At 35.8% G+C, this 18,457-nt stretch overlaps 1 protein-coding gene across 20 annotated transcripts in view; it reads right to left on the bottom strand.

The window, feature by feature from the left end:
• VPS13B (vacuolar protein sorting 13 homolog B) overlaps nucleotides 1-18,457 on the bottom strand; it is an 861,798-nt gene that overhangs the window by 653,588 nt on the left and 189,753 nt on the right. For 2 of the 20 annotated variants that reach the window (XM_054657413.2, XM_054657412.2), the window contains exon 18: nucleotides 13,543-13,742. The exons of the other annotated variants lie outside the window; for them this stretch is intronic. In XM_054657413.2, coding sequence (XP_054513388.1) covers nucleotides 13,666-13,742 — 77 coding nt within the window. In that variant the 3' untranslated portion in view covers nucleotides 13,543-13,665. Of the gene's footprint in view, nucleotides 1-13,542; nucleotides 13,743-18,457 lie in introns of those variants that run through there. 20 annotated transcript variants of the gene reach the window in all.

Here is an 18,457-nt window from a genome sequence, read left to right as displayed (position 1 = left end):
AGAAGCAGGTGCAGAAGTGGTGAAAAAAACTTACTATACTTCGCCATACTTTGTTTTTTTAAATAAAGTATTATTTCATTATGTGAATGACAATAATGTTCCCTTTAATATTTAGAATAATCTTAATACATTCTTTGAATGCATCTCTATTCAATTTTATACACATATGAAAATACGTTCTTTGTAGATTAGAAATATTTCATTATCTAGAGCAGTTTGTACAAACTTCATGTATTTGTATACCAACTTTATTACTACCCTATCCATATATCCTTTGTACTATTATTTATTGAAGAAGCAGCAGTTATTACATAGGGGCTAAGAGGTCAGACACTGTCAGAGTAAATGGATTGATATTCCAGCTCTGCCACTTACTAGATTCATAACTAAGGGCAAGAATGTTTACTTCTCTGTTCGCTAATGTCTCGTATTCTCATTTGTACAATGGAAATAATAATAGTACCTACCTCTCTAAACTGCTGTGAGGACTAAATGACACAATAGATAGCAAGTATGTACAAGAGTGTGTCATATATAACCACTCAATAATTATTAACAATACTATTAATATTTTTTCTTTAAATTTACTCATTTTACTATTTTTAGATTATAATAAATTTATTTTATAAGCAAACTTTTATTCCACTATTATCTTAAGCAGTAATATTTGAAATCATGTGTATAAATATGTGGGATATATTTTTCCTAATACACAGTAAAATAAATAATTTCTAAAATTAAAGTCTCCCACATACTAATTAAAATCGTCTCCTATATCAGGCTGGGTACAGTGGCTCACACCTGTAATCCCAGCACTTTGGGAGGCCAAGACAGGCGGATCACTTGAGGTCAGGAGTTCAACCCCAGCCTGGTGAAACCCCGTCTCTACTGAAAATATAGAAATTAGCTGAGCATGGTGGTGTGCACCTGTAATCCCAGCTACTCAGGAGGCTGAGGCAGGAGAATCACTTGAACCCAGGAGGCGGAGGTTGCTGTAAGCCGAGATCATGCCACTGCACTCAAGCCTGGGCAACAGAGTAAGACTCTATCTCAAAAATATAAAATAAAATAATCTCCTATATCAAAGGTGATATATACACCAATAATGAGCACTTTATAATACGTAATGGCCATCTTTTGTATTAGACATTAACAACTATTTGCCTCATGAAAAAATTGAGGTATATGTTAACAAAGCACCCATACGGTCCATTCAAAGGAAACATGTTAGAAAACAAATAATACAATGTCATACGATGAATAATTGTCATCCTGTTCGAGTTTTTAAAATCCACTGGTTTTTCTTTTAATCCACCTAAATTCCTTCCAGTTTTAACTCATTCCTTTCTTTTACAGAATTAGAAAACCCTGTTACCCTTCATAAAATCATGAAATAATCCAAGAGAAATTCGATCACTGCTGTTACTATAATTAATAACAGTAGCCACCAATTACCAAGCTAGGCACTGTGATTAATGCAATTTATCACAACCAAAACATGAAAAATGTAGTATTAACCATATTTTACAATGAAGAAATTGTAAATTTCAAGAATCTAAGTAAGATGCCTAAGATACTACCAGTTAGTAAATGCCAATATTGGGGGTGAACTGGGAAGGAAGTTACATGGGGCTAGAATTTAAACCATAAGGTCCTGACTATGCTAGTGGATTAGACAGACTAAAATGTGTTGTCTTTCTAAGTATTCATAAGCTAAGCAAATCAGTGTTTCACTGATAAAAACATATTTGGTACTCTTCATTCACAACTATATTTACGGCCTACAGGTCATCCTTCTTAATTGTCCCAGTGATGCCAAATCTTGATTATTTGAGGAGTGAGTCTGAATATTTGAAATAAATAAATACCATTCAGAGCCAAGAGCAGTAGATAAGTAACACTGGATCCCAACAAATCTTTATATTCTAACAAAAGGTATAGTTCTGGATAAATACTGAAAATTGCATTTTGTTTCTATGTCTGCCTCTGAGTCTCTAAAAGAAAAGAAAGTATGTATATGAAGCTGAGGTACTGGCTGGGCATGGCGGTGCACAGCTGTAGTATCAGCTGCTGGGGAGGCTGGGGCAGGAGCATGGCCTGAGCCCAGGAGTTCAAGTTTGCAGTCAGCTATGATGGTTGTGCCCCTGTACTCTAGCTTGGGTGACAGAGTGAGACTCCACTCCTGAATAAATAGCTGAGGTACTGATTTCCTTGTGTGTCTGCAAAATTGGCCACCAAAAAAAATTTCAAAGAAGTTTTAAAACTCTGAGAACACGGTGTGTCCGCGACTGAAAAGTATTAGCTAAAAGAATTTAAAAAAGCAATAGTCATTTAGATGTATGTTTTTTTCTGTGTAACAGAATAAACTTCAAAGATATATTCATAAGAAAATAGTTATTAAAGCCTCTCTCTTTTAAAAAAATTAACATTTCTCTCCTTTTCATTTTTCTTCCTCTTCAAATAGCTAATTGGAAACCTGTTAGGTATTTTTAAATCTTTTCTAATGTCAACAGTACTGCTCAAAATTCTGATTAGTAAAGAATAAAACTAAGAAGAATTTCTCAGTTCTTCCTGGTGAATCTTCTGATGTAGAATCAATCCAAACTCATGTTAGCTCTCTCACCAATGTACTAAGTCATGTTCAAAGCACAGATTCATATTCCCTAGGAGTCCAATATAACCCAAAACTCCATAACTTTTCTTGCTTGTGCCAATCAAATCTTTGTTTCTAATTTTATTACCTTTAATCCAAAGTATACTTTAACCTTTTATGCTTCTTCTGTGTCTTAGAGAAAATCACTTCATATGTTTAACAACAACTCTGACAAATTTGGAAATGACATCTAGTTTAATGTGCATACAGTTTTCATTCCTTCTTCCATGACATCAACACAAACAAACAGAAATGGGTCTAGGTGAAATACAAATTAATATGTCTTAAATTAACATGCCAAACCAGCAGTAATTATACTTGGCCTAAGAGAGTGATATGTATTTGCTAGGACTCATATTTTGGTCAGTGACAGAAAGCCAATTTAAACTAGCCTAAACAAAAGCTGAGATTTATTGGTAAAACCCAGTGAAGATAAGGGAAAGACAAGGCCTCAGAAACTATTGGAAGCAGAGTCTCAAATGACTCCAAAACTCTGTCTCTTTGTCACTTCAGATGACTTTAAGCTCTCTGTAGACCTAATTTCTCATCATGGCAGGAAACAAACAATGACAACTACCAATTCTTACACTTTTTTGTCACTAAAAACAAGCCTCATTTTCCTCTGGTTCCAAGTTCAAAACTCTCAGAAAAAAATTCTGATTTGCCCAACACCAGTTTTATGGACTTTAAACTTATAGAGAGGCATTACAACTGGCTCAATCTGAGTAAGGTAGCTGCCCCTGGTCAAATGAAAACAGCATATTCAAGAACATACCAGGCTTGGCACCCAGAAGCTTTTGAATTTACATGAAAAAGTGGCAGCCATCCTGCTATGGTTTGAATGTTTGTCCCCTCCAAAACTCATATTCAAATTTAATTGCCATTGTGACAGTATTGGAAGGTGGGATTTTTAAGAGATGTTTAGGTCATGAGGACTCTGCCCTCATGGATGGACTAAGGCCATTATAGCGAGAGTAGGCTTGTTATCACAGAAGCGGACTAGCCCCCCTCACCAGTGTGCGTGCACACACACTCACTCACTCTCTTTGCCTTTGTGCCATGTGAGGAGGCTGCAAGAAGGCTCTTGCCAGATGCTAGCATCTCAATATTTGACCTCTCAGCCTCCAGAACTATGATCCAATAAATCTCCATTCATTATAAATTATCCTGCCTGTAGTATTCTGTTATAGAAGCACAAAACATAATAAGACATATCCCTTGGGGAGAAACTTTAACCTTCATTTTGCCACTTGAAGCCAAGCTGCAGGCCTAATGGGGCCTTTGATACATGAAATTCCCCAAAATGTCAGAGTCTGATTCACTGATCATTCAACTAAACTGAAACCCAATGGTATACATTGTGCTACTGCTGCTGTTTTATCTTAGCTCCAGCTATTCAGTGGGCATAACTCAGTAGGCAAAATTCAAGGCCATTCTCATAATTCTGGCAATTATTTCCCTTGAGGAATCTTGTTATAAATGACTGATCGTTATTGCCAATGGCCTACCTGTTTACGCTGCCACTTGGAAAACCAGAGTGGCAGATTTAAAGACTAAAGCTTAGAGGCCACAAACTATAGAAAAAAAATCATTGCTGATCAGATAATCTGGGTCACTCATGCTGATGACCACAGTAGGGGCCCATTCCAGGATGAGGTCAACTGGAATCAAGGTGTTGATCAAACCTGCACCACCCAGATTGTCACAATTGCTGCCTGGATCCATCACTGTATCACATAGCAACATATTCACCATCATAGACTGGGCAAAAAGCAAACGACTGTTTCTGATGCAGAGATTACCACTGTATGGCAGACTTGTGACTACCAAAACTCAACCAGTTTACATCACAAGAAAGGCCACATTGCATGAGGCATTACCACTCCATCCCTGTCCAGACTACTCTTGTCAAACTTATTTTATTCCCACCCACCTCCCATTCATTCTGATCAGCTGACTCCCTCTGCACCACTGTGGCCATAACAATTAAGCTATTACATATTTTCAGTTTTCAAGACCATGTGCCAGACGACAATGGCACTTTGACAATGCCCTTTTATCATAAAGAGCACACAACAGCTAAACAATCAACAATATTTGATGGATATTCCATGTTCGCTATCTAATCCAGAGGCATCAAATATTATCAAACACCAAAACTGCATCCTTATAAATCAACTGAAACACAAAACTCCACCTCCCTTACCCTCTCTTAGTCTACAGTGCTAAGACTGTAAATAAATGTCAACAAATGCATCTGTCATCACAAAGGAATCATCTCCTTTTGGCTACTACCAGGGTAGTGATCAGAAAAAACAGTGCAGATTATGCAGACCAAGGATCAGCAAACTTCTTCTATAAAGGGCCAGATAGTAAATATTTTAGACTTTGTGTGCTGCATATGGACTCACATTTCTTCTTCTTCCTCCTCTTTTTTCAATCCTCTAATAATGTAAATAAACATTCTTAGCTTGTAAGCAATACAAGACCAGGCCACTGCAAGCTGCAGTTTGCCAACTCCTGGGATACACTTATTGTGAACCCTCAGGACTCCACTCTGACCATATTTGGATATAATCAAAATCCAACTTTCCCCTAAAAACAATCTCAAGACAGTCTAACTGGCATACCTTTAAGGGAGCAGCCCAGGAAAAACCTAGGAGATTCTAATTTAATTGTGGTCCAGCACTAGATTCTTTTATTGGATTGATATGTTCATGAGTCAGAAACTGGCAAGTGTTTTATGCAAAGGGCCAAAAACTTAGTGAGCCATGAAATCTCTATTGCAAGTACTCAAGTCTGGCATTGTGCAAAAGTCACCATAGATAATAAGTAAACAAACTGGCACAACCAGATATGGCCCAAAGCAACCCTAGTCACTACCAAAACTAGTAGCTTTCTTTTTCCATACTTTTTTTGTTCTAGTGACAGCTCTATTTTTATCCTGGAAGGATTTGCCAAGAAAAGGAATCAACTCATGTGTCTTTTATAATGAGGCTTAGTGAGGTTCATATACGCACGGCTCTTTTGTATTTTGAGATTCAAAACTATATTACCAAAAATGAAATACACAAAAATACCCATATATAATACAGCTGGAAAACATAAACTAGAAACTACACCTTCTCAGTGTTCTTCGAATAAAAAAACATCTACTGAATGCCTACTATGTGAAAAGTCACATGTAGTAAGTCATATAGCCAGAGCTCTGAAAGTAAATTATCTCTGAATCACATTTAATTCTCTAAATCACATTCTTAGGTACTATCATTATCAGGTAGCGGAATTAAGACTCAAACATTCTGTGTCCTTGACCGTGTTACTTACTGCCTCTGCGCCCCAGTTTCCTCATCTGTTAAAAAGGAATGACAATGGTATCTAACAACAGGGCTATTCTAAGGATTAAATGGGTTAGTATATATGAAGCCCTTAAACAGTGCCAGGCACACGATAATCACTTATGTGTTAGCAATTATTGTTACTATTATAAATGTTATTAGAGGGAATAAACATGAACATGATCTGTTACAGTTGTTTTGATCATTTACTTACATAATGAAAAAAGAGTAAACAGAAAATGAGTAAACAGAAAATAATGAAAAGAGTAAACAGAAAACACAACATTTTTTGCCCCAAACTAGTACCAGTACAATACGAAAGAAAAGCTAATGTGCCATTTTTTAGATACTTTCTTCTTGATAATAGCCTAAAGTTTAAATTTGTAGGACCACACACTAAGGTAAAACATCAACGCCTCACTTTCCGAGCAAGTACTGTCTATTAGAAAATGTCACTTAAAATCTTGTACTAACCACATTAAAAAAGTAAAAACAGGTGAAATCAATATTAACATTTTTACTTATTCAGTATATCCAAAAACAATTTAATGACTTTAAAATGTAATGAAATTAAGATACTTTACATTCTTTTTTTAAAAGTATTTGAACCCAGTAAGTATTTTACACTTATTTCTCAATTCAGATTAGCCACATGTAAGTATCCAATAGCTACATGTGACTGGTGGCTACAATACTAGATAGGGTAATTTTGAATTATTAAATATATAATTCTCAAAAATGTCATACAAATTTTAATCTCTTTCCCTCCTTTTCCTCTAGCACTCCCCTATTCTCCTCCACCCAAATTTTACATTCATTCATTCATTCATTCATTCATGTGATATGCTAGGATGAGAATATGTTCCTCTAGAAAAGAAAAGACAGTAAACAATTATAATACAATTGAAAGGTAATACTGGGAGTAGCTAACCTAAGAGACATGGGAGGAGAGGGTAGTGAGGTATCACAGATGAAGTTTAAATTGAGACATGAAAAATAAGTGGTTATAAGCCAAGTAAAAATGGAAAGGACCTAACAGGAAAAGTGAATAACACAGTAAAAGCCCTGCAGCAGAAGAAAGTTTGTTGTATTTAAAGTACAGAAAAGAGATCGATGTGGCTTAAGCATAGTGAACAAAAGCAATTGTAGCACATGATGTGCCCCATTAGGCATTCAAATTTTTCCCAAGGGAGACTTGAAAAAAATCTTAGCATAATAGGATTAGTAGCTGCCTACCTACTACTCATACCCCTTTCTTAGTTACTAAAAGAACTTCAATTTAATTCAATGTAGGAATGTATCTAGCTAAAAGTACCTCTGTGACTAGAATAAAAAGCAAATAACATTAGAAAACATTATTTTAAGAACACTACAAAAAAGACAATATAGCAAGCCTAAGACTGCTATCCTTTGGAAAGCCTGCTTGGAAAGCTGGACCTTGACTGGTGAAGTCTGGGAAGTTGCCTTCCCCGCATCCTCTAAGATAAGAGTGGTTTGCTATGCGGAGCCTTCTGTACAAAAAGAAAAGCTTATACTGAACATCTGCTTTCCTTCTAGGAGTCCAGAATTTTGGTACTTGCAAGGCAGAGGCTGTTTATATGACCAGCCCCCAACGAAAACCTTGGGCACTGAATGGGCTTCAAACAATGCTCATATTAGTGTATTTTTTTGTTGGTGGAAAAAGGAGTATACTCAATACTCAAGCGTACCTGTGCCTTCACAGGAGGCAGGGGGCAAAAGGAATCACATGCATGAGTTTCTCCAGACTCAATCTATGTCTTTTCCTCTTATGACCCAAGTATGTATCCTTACTACATTGCTATAATAAATCTTAGTAATGCGTACAACTACATCTTGAGTCCTGTAAGTCCTTCTAGATGCTCTCTAAAGTAAGGATGGTCTTAAGGACTTTAGACACAGATAAGAATGCATACAGAAATTCTATTTTAACAATTTTTCACACATAACTTAAATCACAATATTTTCTTAACAATTAATTCCTATAATCTAATTGTAAGTGATTTACTTTGCTCACTAACAGAGACTAATCTCCTAGTTTGTACACCCTATACAACACATGGTGTCAGGCAGGCAAAATAAGAGGTGATCTTTAAGAATTAGTAGAATTTGTAAACTATTTACATTTTGAACATTCACCAAAAAAGCAGACATACAACACTTATCATCTTAAGACATTCTGCAAAGTAAACATTAGTTGCTGAGGATACAGCAGGGAAAAAAAATCAGACATGCAACCTGCCTTTGAGGAACCTATTTTCTACTTAAAGAAGGCTCTTTTGAGGAACTGACATTTAAGCTGGGCTCCAAAGGATAAGTTGATATAAATAGATTAAATAGAGAGACATGGGCATTGCAGAAATATAGAGTATATTGAAAAAAACTCCAAAATAGAAAGAAGCATAGTTCTTTTGAGAAGCTCAGAGGTTACTGGGGAATAGGTCCATATTTAAGTTTTTATCCTACAATTAATATGAAGTCAGTGAAGGGCTGGTAGTACTTGTCACATCTGAGTTTTTCAAAGCTCACTCTGGTACAAAATAGACAATAGATTGGATGGGGAAAAAGAAATGATGGAATTGCCTTAGTGTGAAAGAAGTAAAGATGGAGAGAAATGAATATGTTGTTAAAGTATTGAGAAAATAAATTGGACAACACCTGGCATTTGGTACTATGGGTACATGATTAAACATAGGTAAAAAGTATCAATTAATATAATCAGTTAAACCTATACACATTGTGGATGAGACACGTTAACAAAATGATGGTAAAAAAAAATGAAGAAAAATTAGCAATAAAGTTTAAATTCCAGGACTTCTTCTGTCAATATTTGACTAAGTAAATTTTAAAATTACATGAAAAATCTGATAAGTATGTTTTTATTAAGTTCTCTACAGATAAAAAGTACAATGTTTGAAATAGGCACCATATGAAAAGTACAAGGCTATAAGCTATACTTTATGCAGCGGATAAATTTTTTCTGGTAAAGGGCAAGATAAATGTTTTCAAATTTGTGGACAATATGTTTGTGGCAACTACTCAACCCTACCATTGTAGGATAAATGTAGTCACAGACAATAATTAAAGGAGTGAGCATGATTGTGTTCCAATAAAATTTTATTTATAAAAGCAAAGAGTGAGCCAGATTATTTGCCAAATCCTGATCTCAAGAATTGGATAGAAGGCAAAAGTTGAGACAAGTGGTCAGGTCTAATACCTGTCCAATAAGAAACAATACAGTAGGTGTCCCAGCAGGCAAATATAATATAATGAATAATAACTTTTTAAAAAATTAAATGGGTAGTAAGCAAGTAGATGTCTCCAAATTGGTCTGGTAATACTTACGGGGGAGTACCACATCCAGAGAGTTGGAATTAAGGAAAAGCCTGCAGAACTTATGGGAGTCTAGAAAGGGAAATTCATGACGGTAGCCTCTGACGGGCTAGGATACCAAACAGGGAATGTGGCCCAGCCAAAAAAAAAAAAGGCATCCAGCAACTGAAATGGCAGTTCAAGATGAAAGCTTAGTCAGCTCAAGTAGGAGCTTTCAATACATAAAGCTAAGCCCACAGTCAAAGCAACACACTGCAAAGTTGAGGACATGCTCCTGAATCACATGAACATTGAATAAATGTGCAAAAGTTATACCAACAGAGGTTCATAGACAGGATTAGTCCTGAACCCTGGGGCATAGCTGAAAATACAGGGGTTCTAGCTACAGAGAAGAGAAAAGTATGTATGGACTATCAAAGCAGGCTCTTAGAGAAATATTTACTTTAAAAGAATTACTACTTCTTATATAAAAGGATCTAAAAAGCAGGTCAAGTCAGATAGGGAAAAAATTATTAGCCATTTTACTGAAAAATTATGTTTTCCAAGTTACAAATAATATTAACCCAATTTTTGTCAGAGGACTATCTATAATTTTTGACATGAAAATCTGGGGAAAATGTTATATTTGATTATTAAAACTAATTATTATATTTATTTTCAATGAATATTTGCAATAAAATTTTTATTAGAATTAGGTAGTAATAACTAATGGAAACTTCTTAAGATGTGTATTAACAATATGAACTATTACAGCACATTAGATTTTGTCAGAAAATCTCAGTACAAAAGTAACTACAATAAAGAGTGATGTGTACAAAAAACACACGCCATATTACCCAGCTAGAATTAAAGAGCTTTGAAAACAGGGTCCAAGTCTAGCACTTAGTAGGTAAGAAATATCTGTCAAACTAAGCTGATATATTAATCACAATGATTTCACAAAGGAGAAAATAATCAAATCTGCTTAAATGAGGGAGAGAAGTATTTGCAGAGGATACTTATTAAGACTAATCCTAAAGAAAGAATAAGATTTTGGGGGTATATGAAAACAGGCATATGAAAGCGTGACTTAGCCTAGAAACTTTATGGGGTTGATATGGTTAAGAACATCAAAAATATAAGAGATGTGAAGGCAAAGGGGAGAGCAGTAGTTCTGAAAATGGAGCTACATACATTGGTAGACAAGAATCATATCATAAGGACCTTTTGATTTCATGCTCAGAAGTTTGGGTTTTATCCTGACAAACTATATCACTTAAGATTCTTCATGATGGAAATAAAAGTAGGAGCAGCACTAAGGAAGAAGAAGAGAAGGTAGGAAGAGAAAAAGACCACCTTAGATCAGCTTAAATCATATGGTAATGCAGAGTTCAGAGATAGATCTGAGATTCAAAATGTTATCAGTTCTCTGACTCCATTTCTCTGAGATTTCTCAGCTCTGCCTTCCTCCACCTGTCTTCCTCAGACTTCCCTTCTTTGTGGCTATAATGTAATGTAATGATAACACAATGATTGCAACAGTTGCAGATCTCATAGGCTCACAGCACACTTTCCAAGGAAAAGAGCCTATTTCTCTGATGGTTTCAGAAGGAAGATGATTTCTAATTTGCCCAGCAACACCCTGTGACATCTCATTGGTTTCAATTAGGTTTTTCAACCCCATTGGCCTCAATTAGGTTTCTCAACCAATCAATATAGAGGGAGAGAGGTGAAGGGAATGTTCCGATTGGCTAAAGCCAGTCACAGCCCGTGCCTGAAATTTAGTCAGTCACTTCCATCAAAATTGCACGACTGGGCCAGGTGCGGTGGCTCATGCCTGTAACCTCAGCACTGTGGGACGCCAAGGCGGGTGGATCAATTGAGGTCAGGAGTTCAAGAGCAGCCTGGCCAACATGGTGAAACCCCGTCTCTACTAAAAATACAAAAATTAGCCGGGCGTGGTGGCAGACGCCTGTAATCCCAGCTACTCAGGAGGCTGAGGCAGGAGAATCGCATGAACCCGGGAGGCAGATGTTGCAGTGAGCCGAGATCACACCACTGTACTCCAGTTTGGGTGACAGAGTAAGACTCTGTCTCAAAAAAAAAATTAAAATTAAAAAAATAAAATTGCACAATTGCTTTGATTGGCAAAAGAGTTCTCCAAAAGAAACTCGTGGTACTACTGAAAGAACAAAAGTACTGAACCAACAACATCTATTACAGAAAGCGTAAGTAATTTTTTTCTCTCTCTGTCGCCAGGCTAGAGTGCAGTGGCGCGATCTTGGCTCACTGCAACCACCGCCTCCCAGATTCAAGTGATTCTCCTACCTCAGCCTCCTGATTAGCTGGGACTACAGGCACACACCACCACGTCCAGCTAATTTTTGTATTTTTAGTAGAAACGGGGTTTCTAGTAGTAACAGGCTCTAACAGAGCAAAAGTTTTAACTGACAGCTGAACCACAGCTATACCTAACAACTCTCCTTTCCAAAATCTAGCTTGTCTAAATCTACCAAGAAGGATCCTTGGAAATCCTGACCTGCCAGGGGCCTGGAGCTTCCTAATATAAAAGATGATTGTCTTTCAGGGCAGAGAGCAAACCAAGTCCTCTCCCCTTCCTCCACTTTTGTTGCTGTACTTATTATTACCGGGTGGAAGCCTGGTAGAAGATATGCAAGAAGTCGGCAAGAATTCAGCCAGAGGTGTGTGTGAGTTAAAAGAAGTAAAAGGTAGACAGCTTCAAGCTTGTCCTCAAGTGTAAGTAGAGTGACTGCCGGAAGCCTCCCTTACCTTGTCCTCTCATGGCAAAAGAAAACAAAGATGCCTTTTGCCTACTTCTCTCAGCCTCTCATTCCTATAAGAAAATTTCACATTTAGGGACGGCTTCATCTTACAATCATGGTAGTAACAAGGATGAGAGTAAGGGAAAAAAATCCAATGGGCTTGTGGGAAGTGAGGATGTCTGGCTGGCAGGCTCCCAGAACTAAGCACCACCTCCTGCGTCTCAGTCATTTGTCACCTGAGATAGTTCTCACATATATCCTTAATTTCCTAGCCCAAGAACGCCATACCAATAGGAAAGACAGTTAAACATTAAATATTTTTAAGACCTGGCCAGGCACAGTGACTCACACCTTAATACCAGAACTTTGGGAGGCTGAGGCAGGTGGATTGCTTGAGCTCAGGAGTTGGAGACCAGCTTGGGCAACATGGCAAAACTCCATCTCTACAAAAAATTAGCCGGCCATGCTGGTGGGCACTTGTGGTCCCAGCTACTTGGGAGGCTAAGGTAGGAGTATCCTTTGAGCCCAGGAGGCTGAAGTTGCAGTGAGCCAAGATTGCACCACTGCACTCCAGCCTGAGAGATCGAAATAAAACTCTGTCTCAAAAATATATATATATATATTTTTCAAGACCGTATAATGTAAGTTTATTGTTCAACTTCCAGACATTCAGCTTTCAAATATAGTTTCGAGAATGTTCTATTGCTAACACAATGTCACCAAATGTGAGACTATAAATGTATTCACATGCAAACACTACAAAAATGACCCGATATCCGATCCAGTGGAATCCAATGGCCATAATAGAAAGATACTGAGGATACTGCAGAGTGCCACAGAAGTACACCCCAAAGGAACATAGCTCAATGGGAGATGTGTTTGAGAATATAGGGGTCAATAAAAGAACTGTATGCCACAAGGATTAGAAATGAGGTGCTGAGAATATCCAGGGTAAAATTAGCTGCTCTGCCTTAGAAATTTCCTTTATAGTGTAGGAAATGCTGATTCCCAGAGCATGATACAGGTAGAAGTAAATAAATAAAATGGGATTCTGGTCGAGCACTCAGCAGCTCTCTTCTCCTTATTCACTTAAACCTAGAACCAGCCCTACATAATTTATTACTTGAAATTGTGCTCATCTTCAGAATATATTTAGCACATTCTTAATTATTTAAACTATCATCAAAGAAAAATGAGTAATTATGTATATGGTTATACATTTTTAATTGCTTATTATAAGAACTAATATATAGTGACACATATGGGTATTATTTTAGACCCACAGAACCTACATCTCTTGTCCTTAAAAAAAAAATTTTGAGTACTAAACCAAATATTAACATTTAGTATACATTATAAACTTTAAGTTCTGTAACTGAAGTATTTGAAAACTTTTTAGAATAAACTATTTCAAATGTAATTTCTCTTTGAGACTTCCTTGTATAAAGAATATTTAATATGTAACTGAGCCATTTTGACTATACAATTATGTATTACATGAAATTATAACATAATTTATAAAGGGCCAGGCACAGTGGCTTGGGCCTCCAATCCCGGCACTTCAGGAGGTTGAGGTGGGAGGATCATTTGAGGCCAGGAGTTCAAGATCAACCTGGGCAACATAGCAAGACCCAATCTCTACAAAGTAAAAAAAAAAAAAAATTGTTATTAAAATAATTTATAACATAGTGAAAAAAATAAGTCCATCTACTGTAAAGAAGCTATATACTTACCTACTAAAACAGAATAAAAATAATATTTACAGATCTTGGTCTTACCTATATTAAAATCAGTAGGAAATTTTTCAAGGATTCACATTAATAAATCCATCAAAGTCCAATATAAATTATACTCTAACATTCTATTTGCCATAATGAGTAAAAATTTGGAATTGTGTAGTATATTACAGCATTGTTTCGGTTTTTTTTTTTTTTTTTTTGAGATGGAGCCTCAGTCTGTCACCAGGCTGGATGGAGTGCAGTGGCGCTATCTTGGCTCACTGCAACCTCCGCCTCCCGTGTTAAAGTGGTTCTCCTGCCTCAGCCTCCCAAGTAGCTGGGACTACAGGCACATGTCACCACACTCAGCTAATTTTTGTATTTTTAGTAGAGATGGGGTTTTAGCATGTTGGCCAGGATGGTCTCGATCTCTCGACCTTGTGATCTGCCCACCTCGGCCTCCCAAAGTGCTGGGATTACAGGCATGAGCCACCCTGCCCAGTCGCATTATTTCTTAAAAAATAAACACAAGTAGTTCTCTGAAAACTAGAACCCAACTTCTCATTCTGTTATTTTTTACTACTCAGTAGCCTTGTAAAAATACCTTCAACAGCTTTTAAACCTGTAAAATATTGCTCAGATTTTCTACTTCAAAGAATGTACAAGAGATTAATGAAAATATGGACTACAAAGAACTTACAAAATTACTTCACTATTGTCACTTGGCTTTCCTGTGAAAGTAAAGGACTGTTTTAAAATTAAGAATTAGGAAGTCAATCTATGATAATAAGACTTTTATCATGATTTCATTTGTTGCAATGATTTGACCTATATGTTCCATGAATCATTAATTAAAATAAGTATTCACTTTATGCAAAATATTTATATTTCAAATAAATCTCTCTGTGGTAAAGAGCAAACAAAAATCTAGTAAAATCAACATAGTATTTAATCTTACATATAATATGAAGATGTTTATCATATGAGATATACACTTCATTTAAAAAGGTGACTATAAAAAGATAGAATCAGAAACTTGGGATTAATGGAATTTTGCAACCAAAATTTCATTTTAAATTATGAAATATTACAATTTTCCTCCAAGTAGAATCAATAAAAAAAGGAAATAAAAAGAAAGAAAAGAAGTCTTAATGATATGTGATATGGTTTGGATATTTGTCATCCCCTCAAATCACATGCTGAAATGTAATCCCCAATGATGGAGATGGGGCCTGGTAGGAGGTGTTTGGGTCATGAGGATGGATCCCTCATGGCTTGGTGCTGCGTGATAGTGAGTTCTCAGAAGATATGGTTGTTTTAAAGTGCGTGACACCTCCTCCCAACTCTCTCTGTTGCTCCAGCTCTGGCGATGTGACACGCCAGCTACTGCTTTGCCTTCCAACATGATTGTAAGCAGCCCAAGGCTTCAACAAATAAATTTGCTGTTTTAAGTCACCTAGTTTGTGGTACTTTGTAAACAGCCCTCACAAATAAGAGTCCCTTTCTTCACTGTATGTAATTAACTCTTGTCCATTTTTAAAGCCATACTTGATCTTGTAATAGGTGACACAGAAGATTCTACATTCATTACTAAAATCATGTCTATTTCTTGTTAGCTATCTGCTCCCAGAACTGAACAGATTGCAAACTACATATTTTCAAAATGATTGATAAGTGAATACAACCAGAAGAAATACATTTTAGGTTGTGAACAAATAGAAGACATAAACATGAGCAAAGAATACATAGGCAAATAAACAGCAAAAAAATACATAAGGCAAAAAAAGTATCTTTTCTGCAGAAATCTAACTCATTTATCTATTAATATTTTATTATCAACAGTAATTTATTGACACATTTTTATGATGTTCATAAAAGACTTTCTGTAAGACTGAAAAATCACACTAAATTCATATTGCCTACTTTTCAAATATCCAATAAAATATACTTAAATAATAATTCAAAGAATTGCATTTTTCTCAAATCTACTCTGTATACTTACACTTTATATATTTTCTTTCACTAAAGGACACCTAAAATTCCCATTCCTGTGCCATGAAGTATCATCAGAAAAAAATTTACAAACATTATCAAAATGTCTGAGACAGAATAGAGGAACAAAATTAAGTCAGGCATAACTTAACATTCTAAGTGTGTCTTTAACCCCTTTATGCCTAGTGTTGCATTATTAGAATGCTAAGCTTGTGGGAGTTATTTATATCCTACTGTGCAAAGTCATTGCCAAGATCTGATTTTTCACACACACACACAAAATTGCAACCTCCAGCATAAATGGGTTAAACCTATATTAATTACTCACTTCTTAATAATGACCACATATTCTATAAATGAGCTATCAATACCTGGACATAAGCTGTAGTAAAATGGAAACTTTAAATTCAATAAATATTCATATTATTAAAAGTGCATATAGGGACACCTTAAAACTCACAAGATTCACAAAAATTAATGTCTTTTTACTCCAATTTAAATATCAAGAGGTCTAATTGGCAGTTCTCAATACAAATCTAACTCAATTCATTTTTTTTTAGGCAAGAATAAATGTATAGCCAATGCCTGTATCTGGCAAGAAAATTTTATAACATCTCAAAAATATATATCTTAGAACACATTAGAAGTATTTAGCAGACATGATGGTGTTGGGGGAAGTAGTTTGAAAACAGAGGAATAGAAAAATCATATCAATATACCTCAATCTTTTTCCTAAGTGATTAAAGAACTATTCAACAACTCCAAAATCCTTTTTATATGCACACCTGGGAAGAATACCTCCATAACTTTATTCAGAGTTACAGTGATGTGGTTTTAGACCAGATGTTTAAATGTTACAGTATGTACATTTTCTTCCCCTCTTCTAAGGCAGAAGTAAAGTAAGAGGAATATTTGACTTCACTCCACAAGAGACCTATTTAATAGTTTGGCAGTTATGTAAGTAAAGGTAGCTTGGCTAAGTCAATGTTGACGACATACAGAACGACATGATCCTAATGAGTTGGAAAATATTGGCTCTCATGAGAATAGACCAGATGCTACTGAGCTGAGAAAGCTACTGTATTATTGAATTTCATTTTTATGAGGTAAAATTTATTATTCAACCATTAAGGTATCCCACATGAAATGTTGCATAAAATACTTTAACAGTTACTTTCTGGAAAGTAGATTTTTATTTTAACATTAAGACATAACTTAAATGAGGGATTCGAATGTCCATTTGATCACCTTTAGCACAGATTTTAAAGTCTGTAAGTTATTTCCCTGCAAATACCAGATTAATGAAACTACACTGTCAACAAAATAATGAACTTCTGAACAAGGAAAAGTGGTAGCAAGTCCTTGTTTTCCAGAGCAAAACCAAAGCCATGTGTGACTTTATATTTAATCTTCTCGCAAAAAGACAGGGTTAGAATTTCTATGATTTAAGAGCCATCAGAAACACGAATAACAAAAATATATAATTCAATAACCTGATTAATACATATTTAGCTCAAATTTTAATCTCTGCTTTATCCTTTATAATTTATTATTTTAATTAAATTTCCAATATTTGCTATAATTTCATTAATATTTTCTAATGAAGTAACACACTTTACTCTATTTCTGATCTCATTTACCAGAGATAGTTTGGTATTGCAGACATAATGGTAGCAGAAAATTCCAAAGGCCTGGCTTCAAAAAATGACTTAGTCAGTGAATAGCTGCGGGATGATATTTAAGAAAAACACTAAATTGTTCTAAGCATAAATGTTCCCATCTGTAAAAAAGGATATATAACCTGCCAACAACAATATTCCTGGTAAGAAGCCAATGAAATTAATAAATGAGACATATCAATCTAAAATAGGTGAGCCAACTCAGTCTATCCAAGTAACTTTAATGGTATCCAGTCCTTACATTATACAGCTCACTAGATGAAAAATGCTAAGCAGACAGCTGTAAAGTATGTGAAAAGTAAATGAAAGCATAAGTTTTGTGTTTTTATTATTATTATACTTTAAGTTCTGGGATACATGTGTAGAACATGCAGGTTTGTTACAAAGGTATACATGTACCATGGTGGTTCGAGCCACCCATCAACCCGTCATCTACATTAGATATTTCTTCTAATGCTATCCCTCCCCTATCCCCCTATCCCACAACAGGCCCCAATGTGTGATGTTCCCCTCCCCGTGTCCATGTGTTTCCATTGTTCAGCTCCAACTTATGAGTGAGAACACGTGGTGTTTGGTTTTCTGTTCATGTGTTAGTTTGCTGAGAATGATGGTATCTAGCTCCATCTATCTCCCTGCAAAAACCATGAACTCATCAATTTTTATGGCTGCATAGTATTCCATGGTGTATATGTGCCACATTTTCTTTATCTAGTCTATCACTGATGGACATTTGGGTTGGTTCCAAGTCGGAATTTGCTATTCCGAATAGTGCTGCAATAAACATAAAAATGCATGTGTCTTTATGTAGAATGATTTATAATCCTTTGGGTATATACCCAGTAATGGGATGGCTGGGTCAAATGGTATTTCTGGTTCTAGATCCTTGAGGAATTGCCACACTATCTTCCACAATGGTTGAACTAATTTAGACTCCCACCAACAGTGTAAAAGCATTTCTATTTCT

This window comes from Pan troglodytes, chromosome 7 (assembly GCF_028858775.2).
Source record: "Pan troglodytes isolate AG18354 chromosome 7, NHGRI_mPanTro3-v2.0_pri, whole genome shotgun sequence".
Taxonomy (NCBI): Eukaryota; Metazoa; Chordata; class Mammalia; order Primates; family Hominidae; genus Pan; species Pan troglodytes.
This window is presented reverse-complemented; position numbering and strand designations above follow the sequence as displayed.